At 36.6% G+C, this 20284-nt stretch overlaps 2 protein-coding genes across 2 annotated transcripts; one reads left to right on the plus strand and one right to left on the minus strand.

The window, feature by feature from the left end:
* The first annotated feature begins 7446 nt into the window (after positions 1 to 7446).
* Positions 7447 to 12253, plus strand: LOC141723660 (carbamoyl phosphate synthase arginine-specific large chain, chloroplastic-like). Its single transcript, XM_074525519.1, has 3 exons — positions 7447 to 8990; positions 9597 to 10289; positions 10559 to 12253. Exons 1-3 carry the CDS (start codon positions 7644 to 7646, stop codon positions 12113 to 12115), a joined length of 3597 nt encoding a protein of 1198 aa, XP_074381620.1. The 5' UTR covers positions 7447 to 7643; the 3' UTR covers positions 12116 to 12253.
* A 739-nt stretch (positions 12254 to 12992) lies between these two features.
* Positions 12993 to 18404, minus strand: LOC141723661 (polynucleotide 5'-hydroxyl-kinase NOL9). Its single transcript, XM_074525520.1, has 9 exons — positions 18113 to 18404; positions 17039 to 17136; positions 16901 to 16934; positions 16112 to 16272; positions 15807 to 15990; positions 15225 to 15405; positions 15003 to 15102; positions 13826 to 13953; positions 12993 to 13287 (listed from the first exon to the last, which is right to left on the minus strand). Exons 1-9 carry the CDS (start codon positions 18292 to 18294, stop codon positions 13234 to 13236), a joined length of 1122 nt encoding a protein of 373 aa, XP_074381621.1. The 5' UTR covers positions 18295 to 18404; the 3' UTR covers positions 12993 to 13233.
* Positions 18405 to 20284: the final 1880 nt, after the last annotated feature.

The following is a 20284-nucleotide window of genomic DNA, read 5'->3' on the forward strand; positions in this document are numbered from 1 at the left end:
CTATATATTGAATCGGCCCAGGAATTCCATAGGGTCTGAGCTTCCGTGGAAATGGAGATCGCTAGTAGTGTTGCGATATCCGGCTGACAACTGCACCTCTCTTACAGCCACCAAGAACGGAGAAGGGATTTCGGCCGTGGCCGTCACTCTGTCTTCCAAATGGTTAAATAGCCTTTTCAAATCGTCCACATTGAAAGTTCCCACACCTGGGATAGTTTGCATGTGAGGCTGCGGACCCTGGGGCTGCGGTGGAGGTACTCCTGTCTGGTTCCCACCTGGAGGAGCTTGTCGTTGGTTGGTGTTCTTGGCATCTTCTGGTATCACGATCACTTCTTGGTTTCGACCTTGTCTTCCCCCATATTTTCTCCTTGACCTCGGCCGCGGCCCCGAGCCATCTCACGATCATAATTTGTCACATCTCTATGATCATCATACTCAGCATAGTTATCGTTATCTGCCTGATTACATCAGCGGGCATTAGTACGACCACGGTAGTTGTCATGACTATATCCATCTAAGTACCTACCTTGACCTCCACCTCTTACCCTCCATTGGGGTCTTCTCCAATGGTCGCTTCCATATCCTCGACCATACCGGTCCAGCGATCTGCGGGGAGGAGCTCTCTCATGATCGCGGTACCGCTCCTGATTCTCATGGGAATTCAGGGGCACACGTGTTGTATCATGGGGCGTCACATCTCCACGATCAGCTTCCTTTTGCCATTTAAGTAACAACATTCTCAAATTATCGTCGCCTAAGCGGACCCCCAAGCGATCCTTTAACGTCGTGAAGCCTCGTTGCTCATTCTCTGGCATGGACTCCGCCTGTCGGCGCTCCTCAAGACTACGCTCAGACCTGTGCGGATAGGCAACCCCCGGTTATCTGTCCGCAGTATTTCTCGACCATCACCATCTTCTTTCACAAGCTCGATGATTGGAGATGTATCGTTGGAATAGTTCAGACGTCGCGGGGTTATCGACACACGTCCTCCTCCAGTTTGACCGTGACCGGCCGAGGCATCTTTATCAGTCATAGGTGTTTTCCTAGGTGCATGATGTAACACCCCCAAATCCGGGGTCGGGGATCCGGGTTGTCACAAGTTTCATTTCCCTTAATAACATTTAATCTTAATAAACAACCAACTACTGCGTACTGTGACCCCACAATATACACACACACCACAAGTCATAGTCACCAAAAATAACACAAGTCATTTTATTCCACAATTATAAGCCATTACACCTCAAAAGGGTTTCTGAATAAATTTACATTTCTTTGCCATTATTACAATTCATATAGATACATAAGTCTGGTACAACAGAAGTTGAAAGCCTAGCCTATTGGTAATTCCTATCTCAGCTACAGCGGCATCAACGCCTACAGGAAACTGCGGAACGTTTCCTATCCGCTCGCAAATTGGGAGCTTGGTCCTGTTCATCTTGTCTATCTATTGTTGTGTGATGAAAGAAGAAAGCAAGGGTGAGCAACAAGCCCACCGAAATAATATGTATAATAATTAACAATATATGAGCATTCTCATAGTACTCATGAAAGTCTTGGTCAAGAAGAAATGAACCAAGTTGATATCTTAACGCGACCAAGTCGTAAAATATTCAATATATATACATATATACTTTTCACAATCTTTGAAATCCTCTGACATGTATAATATACACAGAGTTCCAGTTTATAACTGTATAAAAATATCGTTGCAAGGTGATCTCATATATCTAACCTTGTCTCAACATTTTTCTCAAAACCTTTGTCATTCATTAGATAATCATTAACTAGATATAAGTTGAAAAGATGAAGTTACAAGATACTCCAATATACTTATATCTTTTTCCGAATACTACTTGAACTACCACCGTTCAAGGTATAAATAGTTCATCCCATAGATGAAGCTACACGACAAAACTTGTATAGAATCAATCATTGAAATATCATCAAAATGAAATGAAGTTACGAGATACTTCATTTGATGAAAACATCATTTTGAAAACTCGACCCTGCCAACACTCAACAATCGCCCAGCCGTAGCCTTTCTATCGAAGTGCTATGGGAAGCGTTGCAGAAATATCCAATTGGATGATGAACTCATTACGGGAGTTTGCCGCGCCAGGAAGACCACTCACGATGATCAGTCGCAGTAGTGCAACCCCACCATTTTCTACATGTAGAGGAGAACAGTCGGATTTACTTGTCAACCGAACGCTGGACTCCTAAGGAATGGACCGTCTTAGCGGAACTTCCGGGCCATTTGGGCCAATAAATAAGGCTGGGCCGGCGCCACTCGACCACTTACGCCACTCCTAGTTCAGATGAAATCCATGACTCTGAAACGTAAAGTTCGTCCCCCCCTTTCCCAAGTATCAACATGTTGATACGGCTCCACCAGGAAGTCGTATCTAGTTGGAAAGGAAAGCTCACCGATATTTCTCAGGCGATGCATGTTAATGGATTAAACTCATTCCAAGAATTTTACTTCCCGAGTGTTGGGTAAGTAATCAAAAACCCTTTTTATCAAAACAGCAACCTTGTTGCGAATATAAAAATATATCACGGAGCCGGATCCCTCAGATCTTTTAAGCGAGTATTTAAATCTCCTTCTAAAGGAAGATCTTAAATCTAAAAACGAGTTTTGGGATCCGCTCTAACTTTTAAAATCATTTTGAAGATATTTTTTTAAGAATGTTCGGAGTAATGCTGATTTAATAAAATAAAACAGTCCCAATATATTAGAAAATATCTAAATATTATTGTTTAAATAATATTCCCATAAAGGATAATCATTATAAAAATAGTTAAAGTAGAAGTTTTAAAACTCATATTTGATATGAATAATAAATAACAAAAGACATACTTATACGAAAGTACGATCTTTATTTGAATAATCGAAATTAAGTTTGATTATCGAAACATTATTCTTTAATAAAAAAAATAATATTATTTAATAAAATAAGCGGAGTCATAAATCCTCGAATGAATATTCAAAATAATATTCATTAAGTAAAATAAGCGGAGTCATAAGTCCTCGAATGAATATTCAAAATAATATTCATTAAGTAAAATAAAGTTATCGAATAAACCTTATTCGATTAATAGTTTTGAAAACTATTCATATATATATATATATATAAATATATATATTATACTCGGGAACATTGACTCCCGGTTTAGAAAATGTTCACCTTTGGGTCCCCTATACTAAGGGTATACGCAACTACTGCTTATCTCTAGCATAGGTATTATGCAACTAATAAGCATTTGAATCAACAATTAGATATCAAGATTACGAAACAGACATGCATATATACCATATCAGCATGCTCCAATATATCGCAAGATTTGCTAATAACAATCATGCACTTAACACAAGATAATGCATATACATATATACATCACAACAACAGTATAGCGGGTAGAAAACTTGCCTGAGTGTTCCCGGATAGACTTAAGCTTAGAGTGGGTCCGATAACCTATGAACAACAACATAAGTCGGAATTAAATCCCGGTCGCTTAAGAAACTAGACTTTAACCAATTGAACCCTAACGTTCGCTTATGTTCACTCCCACGCTTAACGAATCACAAAAGTCGTTCGAGTACCCTCGGCTCCACCATTTTTAATAAATTAACCGTTAAGAATTTTAAGGCGATTCTTTCGTGAGTACTCTATCAACTGCCTAATCCACTTTACATAATTGTTTCATACTCCAATTAGTCATTGAAGGGCCTTAACCAAGGTTTCAAAGTAAGGCGAGGGGTAATGATTCGTTCGCGAAATGCCGTTACTTAAAACGGTCGTTTCTCCTAACCCGTACATCGGATTCAAGCGAATCACATATCAAAACGAAGCTCGTAACATGAACTATTTAAACATGGCAATAGTTAGAATATTACAGTGAGTTCACGGGTCCCGAAGTTAAGAATAAAAATAGTCTAAGGTAAATTGGGCATTACGACGACTATATTTACGCGATTACCAAAGTTTATACTACTCCAAATCAATCACAAAACAACTTACAACCAACATTACAACCAAAATCCATCCAAACCTCACTACATCAGTCCATTACTTCATGTTTTATCCAACTCATTCAATCACAAACAAAAGCTACTAACCATACTAAGGTTCATTAACTATAAACAAGATTCAATCATCCAAATCACTACAAACCCAACCAAACTTGAAACACACAAGCACCATGCTTCTCATATACTATAACAATCAAAACAACTCCTAAACATTCAAAGTAAAGCTTAGGGTATGAGGTTTTACCTTCCTTGGTGAGTGATAAGTTGCTAGGAAGCCTTAGGGAGCCTTGATCTATCCTCCTACTAGCTTGATCTTTCCAAAGAAATCAAGAACACAAAGTTAATTTCAAGAAAGTACTATTCACCATCTTCTTGAATGATTTATATAAAATGCTAGGAAAGGATTTTGAAGCTAAGATTCCTAGGAAGTATGTAACTTAACTAGGAGAAACTAGAATAATTACCTTGTAAATTAGGAAGTGGAGGAGCTTGGACTTCCCATTTGTTAAGAAAGAAGCCGAGAGGTTTTCTTCAAGAAATGGGGATGAAAATAATTTGTTTGCTTGCTTGGTGTGTTTGTGTGGTATTTTGTTAGCTTGGTTAATTTAGAATTTACCATGGTAAATAATGATTGGCTATAAATCAACCAACAAAACCATCTCACTTGTCATGCTTATGTCACCTTTCTTATGTCATCCATTTGTCACATGTCTTTGTCTTGTGGTTTAATGATGTCATATTCCTTGGCTTCTTGTATAAGCTTATCTCTTGGTCGCTTATTTGTTTTACGGTTCGCTTAACTCTCGTTCTCGTTAATAGTTTGAGGGATCATATCTGGGATCTTATTACTTGGGTTTCCCTGAACCTTTATTAATATCTTATATTCCTTTAATGATCCTCTCTTATAATCCTTAAATAAAAATCCTTTAAATTATGTTACCTTATACTTAATCCTTTCGATATCTGGTGGATTTTTCGGGAAAAATCAAAGTGTTCGAATTCGAATTCTGACGACCTTTACATACACTCATTTACTTTATGGAATACTAATACGATCTTAGAATTTCCATAACAGTACTCCTATATAACATGGTCTGATAATTTTCCTTAAACAGCATAGTCAACAAAAGTTACTATTCATCCGGGTTTCAAAAAATTTCAAAAATTGGGGTTTTTACACAAGAGTAGCACGGTTGTGGCGAAGGCCCCTTATGGTCTTGCGTCGCTCCACGGTGCTCAGCCTTGAATCGAAACCGTTCAGAGCATCTCCCATGCGATACAGTTGTTCCAGCAAGTCAGTGTTGCTGATGAGCACAGGCGGCTGTCCCCCAACATCTGGAGTGGGGCGATCAGTCATGGGTGGAACGTAAGGTTCATGGCGTTCATAGCCATGATCAGATTCTTCTTCAGAGCTTCCATCATAAAAACTTCCATCATGATATTGAGACATCCTTCCTCCTAGATGCAGATCTTGCTTAACCCCTCCTTCTAGCGCCAATTTGTTGACGGATGAATTTGGGAGCAATAAAGTCTGAGGTTCGTAGCCGGAAACAAGATCTGTGATGGCGGTCCTCCGTCGGAAATGTGAACAGTAATCGATGGATCCGATGAACAGTATTCGTCGGAAAAGATGAACAGTGTTTGGTGGTGGTGATTATTGGTGGCTGAGATTGCTTAGGGTTAGTGGTGGATCCTTTGCGCTCTCGTTTCTGACCCCTTACAATTTGCCTACGTACCCCTATTTATAGGGAATCAAGCCAACGTAGTTCTTGGGGAACAAGAAACCTAACGGGCTTAGATCTCTTGTCCCGAGGCCCTGTAGGAAACCTACTGGAAATCGTCTTCTACTAGCATTAGGAATGTCCGCCGATGAGGCCCAACCACAAAGGCCCAAGGCTCGTCCGCGGATTCGAGACTTCACGGATAAGGCATCTCCCTGGCCAAGGATAACCCTCCGCTACCAGCTGTTTCTCTAGTCCGTGGACGCAGGTATAACCATGGTTCACCCCAAATGTTGGACGCATCATTGCCCCCCGATAAGGAGACCCTACCAGATTACAGGACAAGTGATCCCAAGCTTTTGGGTGCAAAGTGCAGGATACTCCCAAGTCTCCCAATGGGGACACACGTTGACTACAGAGACAGAGCTCCCAAAGCAAACACCAGAATTTACCCCACATCCCCAATGAGGACACTCATTGACTACAGGAGGAGGCCTTCCGTCCAGGCATACCCCTGAAGGTCTCTAACCACGGACACCGCATTCCATTAGATGTGCTACAAAAAGGAGTTCTTCAATAGAGTACCTGCATCAAATAGGTTAGTAATAATAATCTCCATCTTCCTTGAATTTTCCAAGGAATCCGTCCAAGTAATCATGTTGAAGTCTTTTTCAAGACATCTTACTCACTTAGGGCGCGCCCTAAGACCTATCATTGATGGGCATTCCCCAGAGATTCTCTCACTTTCCTACCAAGTCAATGGGCGCGCCTCCTCTCTATGATCAGGGCGCGCCCCCTTATACATGGGGTGTATTGACAGCAACTTTTTCATCAGCCATCACAATATAGGGCGCGTCCTGCCTACATAGGGGCGCACCTACCTTCCTTCCATAAAGAAGATAATCTTATCTGTTCCTTAATTTTAGGCGTTTATATCTTAATTTTTGCTATTTTATCAGTATCAGTCTGAATATTGTTTTTACCAATTTTTTTGGCACAACACAGTTCATGAAGATTAGATTAGAGAACATCTTGTATGTCTGCAAGTGTTTGATGAAAAACAAACGGATTTGAAATACAGAATCAGTCATTCTCGAACATTGCAATCTCCATCACGATCGTCAACACAAGCTCTAATACCATGATAACTTTCTGAATCTAGATCTTGATGTGTAAATGAACAAACAAAACTAAGAAGCAAAATGTATATTCATAGCTTGAGTTAAAACTATATAGAGAATTTGTTATATTCAGATAGAATTGCTTAGTTGCTAAGATAAGATGTAAAGTGCTCTAATCTACTAGATTATATATAACTCTAATCTGACACATGTACAGCTGGGTACAGACTAACTATCTCACGGAGTTTGTTACATTTCTATAAATAATAGATGACGTTGGGGGATGTATGGAAGTAATAGCTTGTGCAACATGTGTTTGGTGTGTTTATTCAATATGATCAATAATCTCAAACATTAAATCTAATTTGAACATTTTCTTAAAAATTGAAAACAACAAATAATTAGCCCCAAATTATTCAAAAATTATTTTTGTCCAATATTAAAGTTTTGAACTTTGTCACATAACAAACAGTATTTGCGAAATGAAATAATAATTGCTTATTTCATTCTATTTTAGTGAGCACTAATGATATAATAAAATAAATTTTTTTGTCCACGTCATATCTTTAAAAAAAAGAAACCTCACAATTTTCCTCCACCAATATTTTGTATGTATAATGTATATATCGATAAACTAGGGTTTCTATCGGCGGCCGTTTTGGCGTAGAAGAAAGCCTCCAAGAAAATCACTACGCCTTTGTCAAAAACTATCACTCTCCCTCCCATTTTAATTATCATTTACAATTTCAGTTTGTCAATTTAAAAATGGGTGAATTAGCAGCTTTCACACCAAGTGTTTGTGAAAATGCCTCAACGAAACTCATTTCATCTTCTAGTTATTTCATTCCCTCCAAGCTCAAATTTTCAAACCCCAATTCATTTCCCTTGTTTTTCTACTCTAAATTCCAATCAAGATTGGATTTTTCGACCCGGGCATTGCCTACATTTGCTTGTTCAGCAAAGTCTAGTAGTAAAATCAATGATGTTAGTGCTAAAGAAAGTGATTCAAAAAATGGGGGGTTGTTTGATTTATCGAAAGTGGGTAAGCGAACCGATATCAAGAAGATTATGATTTTGGGTGCTGGTCCCATTGTTATTGGACAAGCTTGTGAATTTGATTATTCGGGTACTCAAGCTTGTAAGGCTTTAAGAGAGGAAGGGTATGAAGTGATTCTTGTTAATTCTAATCCGGCTACTATTATGACTGACCCCGAGACTGCGAATAGGACCTACATTGAGCCTATGACTCCTGAGCTAGTTGAGCAAGTTTTGGAAAAGGAGAGGCCTGATGCTTTGTTGCCTACTATGGGGGGACAGACTGCGCTTAATCTTGCGGTGGCATTGGCTGAAAGTGGTGCACTTGAGAAGTACGGTGTTGAGTTGATTGGAGCAAAGCTTAATGCTATTAAGAAGGCGGAAGATAGGGATTTGTTTAAAAAGGCTATGAAGAATATTGGACTTAAGACTCCTCCGTCTGGAATTGGGACCACGTTGGAGGAGTGTTTCGAGATTGCAAGTTCAATTGGGGAGTTTCCTTTGATTATACGACCTGCATTTACGTTAGGTGGAAGTGGAGGTGGAATTGCGTATAATAAAGATGAGTTTGAGGCGATTTGTAAGTCCGGTCTTGCTGCTAGTGTAACGTCGCAGGTTTTGGTGGAGAAGTCTTTGTTGGGTTGGAAAGAATATGAGTTAGAAGTTATGAGAGACTTGGCGGACAATGTGGTCATCATTTGTTCGATTGAGAATATTGATGCAATGGGAGTTCACACAGGGGACTCAATTACTGTTGCTCCTGCACAAACCTTGACAGATAAGGAGTATCAACGTCTTAGAGATTATTCTATTGCTATCATAAGGGAGATTGGAGTTGAATGCGGTGGTTCCAATGTTCAGTTTGCCATTAACCCTGCTGATGGAGAAGTTATGGTGATTGAAATGAATCCTAGAGTTTCAAGGTCATCAGCTTTGGCCTCAAAAGCTACTGGGTTTCCCATAGCGAAAATGGCTGCAAAGTTGTCAGTTGGTTATTCACTGGATCAGATTCCTAATGACATCACAAAGAAAACACCAGCTAGTTTTGAACCTTCTATCGATTACGTTGTAACCAAGGCATGAACTTTACATATTTTCCTTTATTTGACACACACTTACATATTCTGTTTTAGTTCTCACACACACACACAACTATCTATTTTATTTATATGGATCGTCTATATTTGAACTTTAAATGATTTGCAATTAAATCATCTTCTAAGAGACATTTTTAAACAGCTAGACTCTTTCAGAAATTTTTTATCTTGCGAGTTGTGATATAAATTATCAGTTGGCTTAAATTATTTTTAGAATTTTAGTACATCTTCTTCCTCTTTTGCTATTTGAATGTATTTTGTTATAATACATGAGCTGCCTTCCTAAGTAGGATATCCTTTTCCATCTTCATTTCATTAATCAAAATTGATAATTCGACTATTAAATGTTGTGTTTTCCTGAATTTAGGGATTTGTCCTTTGGTTGGGGAATTAATCTTGTAGTTGAATTTGGCTAATTATTACAGATTAATTTGTCAAATCTGGATATTCTAGTTCTTAACATGAACTACGTTGCTTCTACATGGCAATTTAGCATTAATGTTTTATTTTCAAACTCACACAGAACCTAGAACATGTCTCATATTGCCTAATTTAAATCATTTATTTATTTCTGTTTTGCACGCAGATACCGAGGTTTGCATTTGAGAAATTCCCAGGTTCTCAGCCAATATTGACAACTCAGATGAAGTCTGTTGGTGAGTCCATGGCTGTAGGCCGCACATTCCAGGAGTCCTTTCAGAAAGCAGTTCGTTCGCTAGAATGTGGCTACTCTGGATGGGGTTGCGCTCAGATCAAGGAGCTGAATTGGGACTGGGACCAGCTTAAGTACAGTCTTCGAGTCCCTAATCCTGATCGAATTCGTTCCATATATGCGGCAATGAAAAAGGGAATGAAAGTAGATGACATTCATGAGCTAACATTTGTTGACAAATGGTTCCTTACTCAACTGAAGGAATTGGTGGATGTTGAACAATACCTTTTGAAAAAAAAATTGTCTGAGTTGACAAAGGATGAGCTCTATGAAGTCAAAAAAAGAGGTTTTAGTGATAAGCAGATAGCTTTTGCTACAAGGTCCTCTGAGAAAGATGTTCGATCGAAACGGCTATCTTTGGGTGTTTTACCAGTGTATAAGCGAGTTGACACATGCGCAGCAGAATTTGAGGCTGACACTCCTTACATGTACTCCTCTTACGACTTTGAATGTGAATCAGCTCCAAGCAAGAGTAAGAAGGTTTTGATATTAGGTGGAGGACCGAATCGAATTGGTCAAGGAATTGAATTTGATTATTGCTGCTGCCACGCATCATTCGCTCTTCAGGTTTGTTAATCACTTGAATAGTTTAAATTTGTGCTAGTTTCTCATCTGCGGCTTGTTTTCTATTTGCTTAAATACTGGTCACTTGAACAATTGCACATATGTTATATACCTGTCTATTATTCTCTGTGTATAAATTACTGGAAGTAATATTGGCGAGTGACTAGTCTGGTAAAACCTGCCTTCAGAGCATTTTGAATATATCCATTAACTAGGGTTTTACTCCTTTTTCTGTTCCACTTAATTCATTCCTGCTTTCTTGGTCTTTGCAGGATGCAGGCTACGAGACTATTATGATGAACTCAAATCCTGAGACGGTCTCTACAGATTATGATACAAGTGATCGTCTCTATTTTGAACCACTGACAATTGAAGATGTTCTTAACGTCATAGAGTTGGAACGACCTGAAGGCATCATTGTACAATTTGGTGGTCAAACCCCGCTAAAATTGGCTCTCCCAATTCAGCGGTATTTAGACGAGTTCAAACCTAAATGTGCCGGTGGTGGATATGTTCGCATTTGGGGAACATCTCCTGATTCAATTGATGCTGCCGAGGATAGAGAGAGGTTCAATGCAATGCTGAATGAACTAAAGATTGAGCAACCACAGGGAGGCATTGCCAAGAGTGAATCTGATGCTATTTCCATAGCATCTGATATAGGATACCCGGTTGTTGTCAGGCCTTCCTATGTCTTGGGTGGCCGTGGAATGGAGATTGTTTACAATGACAATAAGTTGGTTATCTACCTTGCAAATGCTGTTGAGGTGGACCCAGAGCACCCTGTCCTGATCGACAAATATCTGTCGGACGCAATTGAGATTGACGTTGATGCACTTGCTGACTCCCATGGTAATGTGGTGATTGGTGGGATAATGGAGCACATTGAACAGGCCGGGATCCATTCTGGTGATTCTGCTTGTATGATACCAAGTCAGACCATTTCATCTTCATGCTTGGAAACAATCAGGTCATGGACTAAGAAATTGGCTCAGAGACTAAATGTTTGTGGGCTCATGAATTGTCAGTATGCAATTACAGCTTCTGGAGAGGTTTTTCTACTCGAGGCAAATCCACGTGCTTCCCGTACAGTTCCTTTTGTGTCCAAAGCAATTGGACACCCATTGGCTAAATATGCTTCTCTCGTCATGTCAGGAAAGTCTCTTCATGACCTGGGTTTCACTACAGAGGTAATCCCTCGACATGTGTCGGTGAAGGAAGCTGTTTTGCCCTTTGAGAAGTTCCAAGGCTGTGATGTATTTCTAGGTCCTGAAATGCATAGCACCGGTGAAGTGATGGGCATATCCTACGAGTTTTCTATTGCATTTGCCAAAGCCACACTAGCTGCTGGGCAAAAACTACCACTTTCAGGCAAAGTGTTCCTTAGCTTAAGTGATTTGACCAAGTCACATCTCTCGACAATCGCCCGTGCCTTTCTTGATATTGGATTCAAAATTGTTTCAACTTCCGGGACAGCCAACATTCTTGAATTAGATGGAATCCCAGTGGAACGAGTTCTAAAGATACATGAAGGCAGACCGCATGCTGGTGATATGCTCGCAAATGGTCAAATTCAATTGATGGTTATCACAAGTTCAGGTGACAATCTTGAAGATATTGATGGACGGCAGCTGAGAAGAATGGCACTTGCTTACAAAGTTCCTATTATAACAACTGTGGCTGGTGCTTCGGCCACTGTTCAGGCAATTAAAAGCCTGAAGCGCAACAAGATTGAAATGATTGCTCTACAAGATTACTTCGGTAACGACAAGGAAGACAACAAAGCGAAAACCTTACACTCTGTCTCATCCTCCGTTCAACTCAACTAGAGATACATGTCTATTAGAATTTTATTAGCTTGTTTTGTTTCATCACCTGCAACATTTTTGTATTGAATTGTAACAATCTATCATTGTATTGATTGCGGCAACCGTCATTTGTTATAGTTATAGTTATTTATTTGCTAATGGCCGTAATAGTATGCAGCTTGTAGTTTAAATTAACACACTTGTGAGATAAAATCAACTAGTACTGAGATAAAACAATAAAATTGAAAAATAAGTAAAAATATTTCTTCTCAAAAACAATTTACGAAAGTTTATGCACACTTGTTAATAAGTCAACAATTTTGATAGTTTAACTTAATTTTTTTTAAAGAAAATGATATCTGTTTTAATTAATTATCCAGAATGAAAATTGACGAAAAGTATTACTCTATGTTTTTAAAAATTGTCCTTCAATCCAATACTATTATTTTTTAAATGTTCTTTCAATTCAATACTATTATTCACAATTAAAAAAAAAAATTGATCGTCGAAATACTATGGCAAAAGTTACGAGAAATATTTAAAAACAGGGGGTATAAGATAATAAACTTTATCAAGCCAATTTGCAAATTTAAAATAAATATTAGTTTCCAATTTTATAATGAGTTCCAGGTTAAAAGTTCAAACTTGACAAACAATTATTACAACATCCTTGTTTAGTTATAAGTTAAAGCCAACAATCTGAGTTTTAAGTGAAATGAAACTATGAAAGTGGGCACTGATTATACTGAACATTCTGTTCTGGTAAAAAAAACATAATGCTTCTATTACGTCCGGGTCTGGCACCTAGTAAAACTGCATTTATCTGGGGCCTTGTAAAGATAAAAGCTTAATCTCTGATGCGATCCTTTGGTAGAAATCATTGATCGATGCAGAAAGATTAATGTAAATATAGAGATAAAATATATAAGACTTTTTTTCTGGAATATAAAGATTAAATAATGTACTGAAGACAGGTCATGGGCGTGTTCTGATTGCTACATTGACATAGCTTTAGAAAAGACCATTGCAGAGAACTGGATAATCTTTCCAAATAAGCTATGATTTTGGCAACTACTCTGTTAGATACTTAGCTCTGAACTGTCCAAAATGGCCCCAAGATTTTTAGCATGTATGAGCTTTTAATTTACTGGCAGAACATTTGAAGCCATGTAAGGTGAAAAGCATCCCTGTACCTGCACGCAAGGATAAAATTACTAACATCTTATAATGAGCTCCCTTAATCAGGCAATATGCCAACACACGGTACTGACAACGCATTGTGTAATGAACAACATACAGTATTACATGAGATTATTGATCCACACTGTGACTTTCTTAGTTAGCTAATTATTTGTGTCCATAACCTCAACCGTTATTACAGAATTACAGAATCATTGACAGATACTGAAAAAAAAAGAGCCCAAAAGTGTCCCATCACATTAAACATCGCCAGGAGGGAGCAGGCTAATACACGAAGGTATCCCACCTGACTTCTTTTATATATTTAATATCATAGTATTACTTATCTTAGATTACACGACTGATGGTCAATGAAAGTCGAGTTAACCTATAACAGTAAGTTCTAAACTACGTCTTTGTGTTATTTAATGTAACTATAATGACATTATATCAAGTTCATGTTTTGTCAAATTAGATAATGGCCTATTCAGATATGTGAGAATGATATATTGACTTGAACATGCAGCAAATTTGCAGACAGACGATTCATACCTGCAAAAGACAATTTGGAATTTGGATGAACCCCTGTAGTATTAGATCAACCTTCTCCAAAGTGTTGTGTGGAACAGGAGTAATAACATAGATTATCTTCTTGAGCGTGTCGATGCTTCGCACAATTCCTGTTAATCAGATATGAGATGAGTATTACCGCATGTAACAAATAAATACTAAAATTTTGTATCAAAAGCCTTCAACTTGAAGACAGAACAAATTTGACTACTCATAAGTAATAACAATAGTTAGTGACTGATGCAAGTCAGACAAAGCTAAAATTTAACAGATCATGAGGGTGGAACTACTATCTTCGCAGCTTTTCTTTCTGATGATTTAACTGCTCATTCATGAAGATTTGATACTCACTGACCAGTGGTTTGGGAATTGGGATGTCAGCCAAAGTTGACTTGAGCTGACTAGTCATTGTTAGGGTGACTCGCAATCTGACCAATTTTTTTAGGTAACTTATTATTAAAGCAGACAAAAGGTTGCTTCAAATTTATAAGCAATAAATTTATCTTCCCGTACAACCAAAAATTGTAGCACCACTTCCTAATGCCAGGAGTTATATGATATCTAGAAAAATAGAAAAGATAGAAACAAGTTATGAGAGGGAGAGGGAGGGAGAGAGAGAGAGAGAGAGAGAGTTTTTAGATTTTCTATCTATTCCACAGGGTTAACCAGGAAACATTAAAAAGAATTGGAGAAATTTGAAAGAGAAATCAAATTTGAAAGAGAATTGGAGGGAGGGAGGGAGAGAGGGGGAGAGAGAGAGAGAGAGAGAGAGAGAGAGAGAGAGAGAGAGAGATGTACTTGGTTCTATTTTATGATTTTTTTAATATTTGTTTTCATCAGAGAGAGAGAGATAGATGTAATTAGTTCTATTTTATGATTTTTTTTATATTTGTTTTCATCATTCTAAATTATATAAAAAAAATCTATCTAAAAATCCCTAAACTTGTGCATGTCACAGGTTATAAGCTTGTAAGTGTATATACATACACTAAAATAAATAATCTGATATAGATTAAAATTATTATATATAACTCCCTTGCTTCGTGACTTGCCAACTTCATAAACATAAAAAGGACTCAATATGGACGAAGTCATATGATGAGAAAACAGAAATCCATGATTGTAGCTGTCTGCTTTGTAAAAGCTAAAAATGACATACCTAGGCCAACACAGCAAGGCAAATGATCAATATCTTCAGAACTGACAGCCAAGCCAACAATAGTAGCATTCAAACTATAAAATATTTCACTACTTGGGACCTGTATATATCGAGCAAAAAGAGATTACAATCTCAAAAAGTTGAATATATTATTAAATCGAAACGAATAAATTTTTATCAATAAACAATATAAAATTCGACTTGTGTGATATTTAAAGAAACCTCATTGTGGAGATGTTTAATCTTGACACATGATACTGGAACTTCATAAGGAGGGTGAGCAGCCAATGCACGAGCAAGTTCCTTAATTGTGGTGATATCTATCTCGCTAGGAAAGCACTGCCTGAAATAAGCCATTATACGTAAATCCCGGAGAAGGCGTGCATCCTTTTGTACCAGCACCCTGAAAATAGAAATACTCTTCAGTCAATCATGTCTTCAATAAATTAGTTACATTTGTCTTATAGGAGTTGTGAATGTCTCAATGGCCTAAAGGGGGATGGAATGATAAATTATTATTAATGACTACACTTAGCTGTCAATTGAATACTTCACCACTTCAGTTTTTCAAATATACGGCCTTAAAAAACTATAAATTATTCTGACTAAAATGAGTAATGAAGACGCCACAAATTTCACTAAACAGTCAAAAATCTTCTAACTGAGTGACGTGGGAAAGTTGAAAGATGACAGGTCCTAGAGAATTTACACTACTTGACTTGGAAATTCTATATTGGTTGACGACATCACGAGCAAAAGTTAGGTACGTGACTTTAATTGAGCATAATAAAGTCAAGAACATACGATCTTTTCAAAGAGTCCTGGCGAGCTGAACTGATCTCAATTAAGGTTGCTGAGGCATCATCTCTCTCGTCTAACCAGAACCCACCAGTTGGCAGATTCTTGCTCTCAGCTGATATGCGAATCTTAACCATGTGCGTAGGAGAAATGTATTTTAGCATATCCACCAGTATATCAAACCCAATACCTGAAACTCAGAAACTTGAACCGTTACTCCATAAATGAGAAAGGAGATTGCGAGGGTTTATGACAAAACTTAAGCACAATACTACTTGTGTACGTAATAACAAGGACAAATTTAAGCAAACCTTTGACCCATCCAGAAGTATTGACAACGAGGGGCAATGCAGTATGACCACTTAGATCAAACGTGTTGAACTCTTTCTCGTAGTAGTCATATAGTGCAGATATACACTTCAAGTACATTGTTGGATCCCTTTTTGGAGAAATATCACCAAAGAAGTAGCATCTGCAATCAAATTTTCGTCAGGGAGGATGAAGAAAATTAATTTCTACAGTTAACTATTATGTCATCACTTTTGCAATACTCAGCAGGAAAATTTCATGTTGCTTTCCATTTTCATGAAAGATTAAATTTTAGAGAAGAACATGCGAATACACCGGAACTTATGCCACGGTAAACAGACATTTAAAAAATTGCAAATTTAATTAATTAATCATATGGGATCAACTGCAAATGGAATTCATGGGATTGTTCATATGATTGATCAGAAAGACACAAAAATGTTTTTTGTATCCAGCCAGACTTTATGTTTATAATCAGTCATCAGCTACAACTTAATATATATTATATACTTAAATGTGTGTGTGCATGTGCGCGCGAGGAGAGAAATGTAGAGTAGAACTAGTCATTCAATGGTGCAAAGCACAGAGTATATAAATTTAAACATATCATTACTCTATTATTATTAAACACCACATGCATTCTAAAACCTATTTGATCCCCACTCACACAAACATATTCCTTGTATGTTAGATAGACTGCTAGCAGAACAGAACTTAATGTCAACAACTAGCACAGAGGTTGTAACTATGCAGGATAAATTACATTATAAGATAGATCAAGAAATCCATACCTCACAGGCGTTTTCAGGCATGGAATAGTCAAATCTAATCAGAAAAAAAAAAAGAAAAAAAAAACATCAGACTTCCGCAATTAAATTTGCTAAAGTGCAGTTACATCTGTTGGGTGATAAAGTCGATAGGCATGTCACCTGGAGTTATTTTGTCAATAACAGTAAGCGAGAGACAGCCAGGAGGTGTAAACTCCGTTTGCCCAACATCTGTGTCCAGATAAGCTATTCTCTCATATCTGCGGACATAAAGGATACTTTCAATTATAATCTGAATTTTTTTAAAAAAAATAGTGCTGAATTTATTTTGACCAATTAAAAATTTGTAAAATTAGAGATCAATAAATTGGGCAAAATCCTTATCTAACAACTTAGAGAGAATTCACATCTGCGTCTACTTGCATAATTACAACTTAAACAATAATTCTTCTCTGAAAGATTAAGATGAACTACAAAGCAGTGGCAAGCTTACATGTCCCATTTTTTCTCAAAAGATTTAAAATACAAGTGAAATGTGTTATTGGGCCAGGGGCTGAATCAGAATAAAATAAGTGATACTGAATACTAATTTAGTGTAGATTCCGGACCTGCAATTAGACTACAGAACTTAACAAACCTCATATATAAAACGATACAAAAATTTAAAGTGATACTGATTACTAATTTAGAGCAGATTAGACTAAAAAATTTAACAAACCTCATATATATCGACACAAACTAACTTCAAATTCAAGAAATATACAAATAAATAGCATCACACCACCATGTAAATACACCAAAATCTAATCAGAACCACCGAGCTTATCCAGATATAAAAATCCACATAAAGATGATAACTTTAAACCCAATTAACAATCAAAAATCAAACCCATAGCAAAACCAAAAAAATCTCACAACTTTACACAAGAAAAACAAAACAAACAATCAAGAAAGATTCAAGAACATACATAAACAAACAAACAAAAACATTTTTACGTTAAGGGTTTGCATAAAAACCTTAAAATCACAACTTTACAAAACATAAAACAATCAAGTAAGAGTCAAGAACATCTATAACCCAGAAAAAAAAGAACATTTTTACACAAAGGGCTTGCTTAAAAACCTTAAAAAATCACAACTTTACGGAAGATAACCACAATTAACAATCAAGAAAGATTCAAGAACATAAATAAACAAGAAAGTTAACATTTTTACACAAAGGGGTAGTTTAAAAACCTCTGAAGAAGAACATTAACAAGGTGACGGGAAAAGATGGTCTTGCCACTGTTTTTAGGACCACAAACAAAAGTAACAGGAGGTGAAGAAGCTGAAGAAGCAACAGTATTTGCAGCCTCGGACCATTCTTGTGGGATTATTATGTTTGACATTGATGATGTTTCTTCAACTGAACTTCCCATTACAAATGATAATTTTATGTATATAGAGATAAAGAAGGTGAATTAAGTGTGAAGGTGTACCGGGTGGATTCACGTTGATATGGTGGTGGCCTTAGGGCGTGTTTGGGGTGTTCAAATGGTATGGGCCGGGGGTTTTAACAAGGGTTTTGGTTCTTTTCTGTTTATTATTATTATTTTTATTATTATTATTATTATTATTTTATTATTATTATTATTATTACTGGCTTAAAACCCGTGCGATCTGCACAGATTTTTTTTAATATTACATAATTTTAAAAAAAATACTAGAATTCAATTCTTAATTTTGTTCATTTAAAATTTTAAATGATATGATGTCATACAATTATATAAGTAAACATATATGTTCATAACTTTTTAGAACATTTAAACTTATTTAAAGTGATAATATTGGTAAGGTGAAATATTATTATAATGAAATTATTATATTGTTGTGTAATACATGTCTTAATATAACAAGCCTAGATCACTATTGACAATACCAAGATTTAGTTGACTTTTAATTATTGTGTAAATTATAATTGTATTACTTGAGTATGTAAAAATGATTAAGTAAACTGGATCAAGATATTTTTCTATGAACAGGCATCCAGTTAAGGAATAAAGTTTTAGAAGAAGACGAAGTTGACCATATCTCAGAGAAAAGATATATTATCCTGAAAAAGAATAATATTGTATGTTGAAAAATGTTCCAAATCAAAAGTCAAGAGTCACGGATCGAGGAATTCAGAGAAGTAATATCGAGAAGTCAATTTGACATGTAGAGAAGTGAAAATATCGACAAGTCAATTTGGCATATAGAGAAGTAAAGATACCGACAAGTCATTTACAGATGTAGAGAATTGGAGATATTGATAAGTCATCTACACAGAAAGAGAATTGCATATATCGAAAAGTCAAATACATGTAGATGTTGAGATATCGAGAGACCATTCTACATCGTGATACATACATCTATATACACTTTGAAGATCTCGATAACAGCCCCAATTACGGAATGCATATATCCTGAAGATTGATAATCATCTATCAACAAACCATTTCACCATTAAAATGGAAAGTCTACAAATACAGTTTGAAGATTACAAGATTAAGGGTCAAGATGAACTGAACAAAGAAATGTAGCATACCTGAAAGATTGTACGCAAATTTGTAGCACTTAAAATAGAAATAGACCATTGGGTAATGAATACAACATAGAGGGGGTGAATGTGTTTTGGACAATTTTAATGACTTCTTGATTATCTTTAACTAGATGAACAAAGCAGATAAGAAATGTAACAATATTATGTTAAGTGAACCAAAGACAGTGCACACAATATTTCAAAACTCACTTAATTTTATATAAAAATCAAGCTAGTGTTTTGCTATAAATTTATGGGTTATTGGTATATTAAGAACTCTGCTTCTTTCTTGAGAGTTACAAGATTTTCTATATCTGTTTTCTTACAACTGAAATAAAGCATTCAGTGTTTATTTTATAGAACAGTAAACACTGGTTTTACACAGCATGCAATAGCATGTACTAAACCCTACTTTAAGTTAACTAAAATTTTATGTTTCTGGCATAGTGTATCTTTGCAAATCGTGCATGTCTGTGACTTCTACTTTGTCTGTTAAACTAGGCATTTGATCTTGTACTCTTCAAGCTGCTTTTTATAGACTTTTCAAATCAGTGATTGATTTGTTTGTTGATTGATAATCTTGGATATTTAACTGATCTGCATTCTGTACTTGAGTTTTACATCGAGATCTTCAGTTTGGTATATAGAGAACTCGACATCTCGATAAGTTTAATGGTGTATCGAGATCTCTTATTACTCTATAATTGTTATGACTTATTGAAGTCTCTGAGTTCTCGAATGTGAAATTGACTTATTGAGATCTCTGAATTCTCGAGTATGATCTTGACTTATCGAGATTTCTGAGTTCTCGAATGAACTTGGCTTGTCGAGGTCTCCATATCTTTGCA

The sequence above is a fragment of the Apium graveolens genome, chromosome 5 (assembly GCF_009905375.1).
Source record: "Apium graveolens cultivar Ventura chromosome 5, ASM990537v1, whole genome shotgun sequence".
In the NCBI taxonomy this organism is placed as follows: Eukaryota; Viridiplantae; Streptophyta; class Magnoliopsida; order Apiales; family Apiaceae; genus Apium; species Apium graveolens.

Coding starts and splice junctions, on each gene's coding strand:
- LOC141723661 (XM_074525520.1), bottom strand. CDS start 18,294: ATGGGAAGTTCAGTTGAAGAAACATCATCAATGTCAAACATAATAATC. Junction 16,935..17,038: donor TATTGACAAAATAACTCCAG/GTGACATGCCTA, acceptor TTTTCTGATTAG/ATTTGACTATTCCATGCCTG. Junction 13,288..13,825: donor TTCCAAATTGTCTTTTGCAG/GTATGAATCGTC, acceptor CCTTGCGTGCAG/GTACAGGGATGCTTTTCACC.
- LOC141723660 (XM_074525519.1), top strand. CDS start 7,644: ATGGGTGAATTAGCAGCTTTCACACCAAGTGTTTGTGAAAATGCCTCA. Junction 8,991..9,596: donor TCGATTACGTTGTAACCAAG/GCATGAACTTTA, acceptor TTTTGCACGCAG/ATACCGAGGTTTGCATTTGA. Junction 10,290..10,558: donor ACGCATCATTCGCTCTTCAG/GTTTGTTAATCA, acceptor TGGTCTTTGCAG/GATGCAGGCTACGAGACTAT.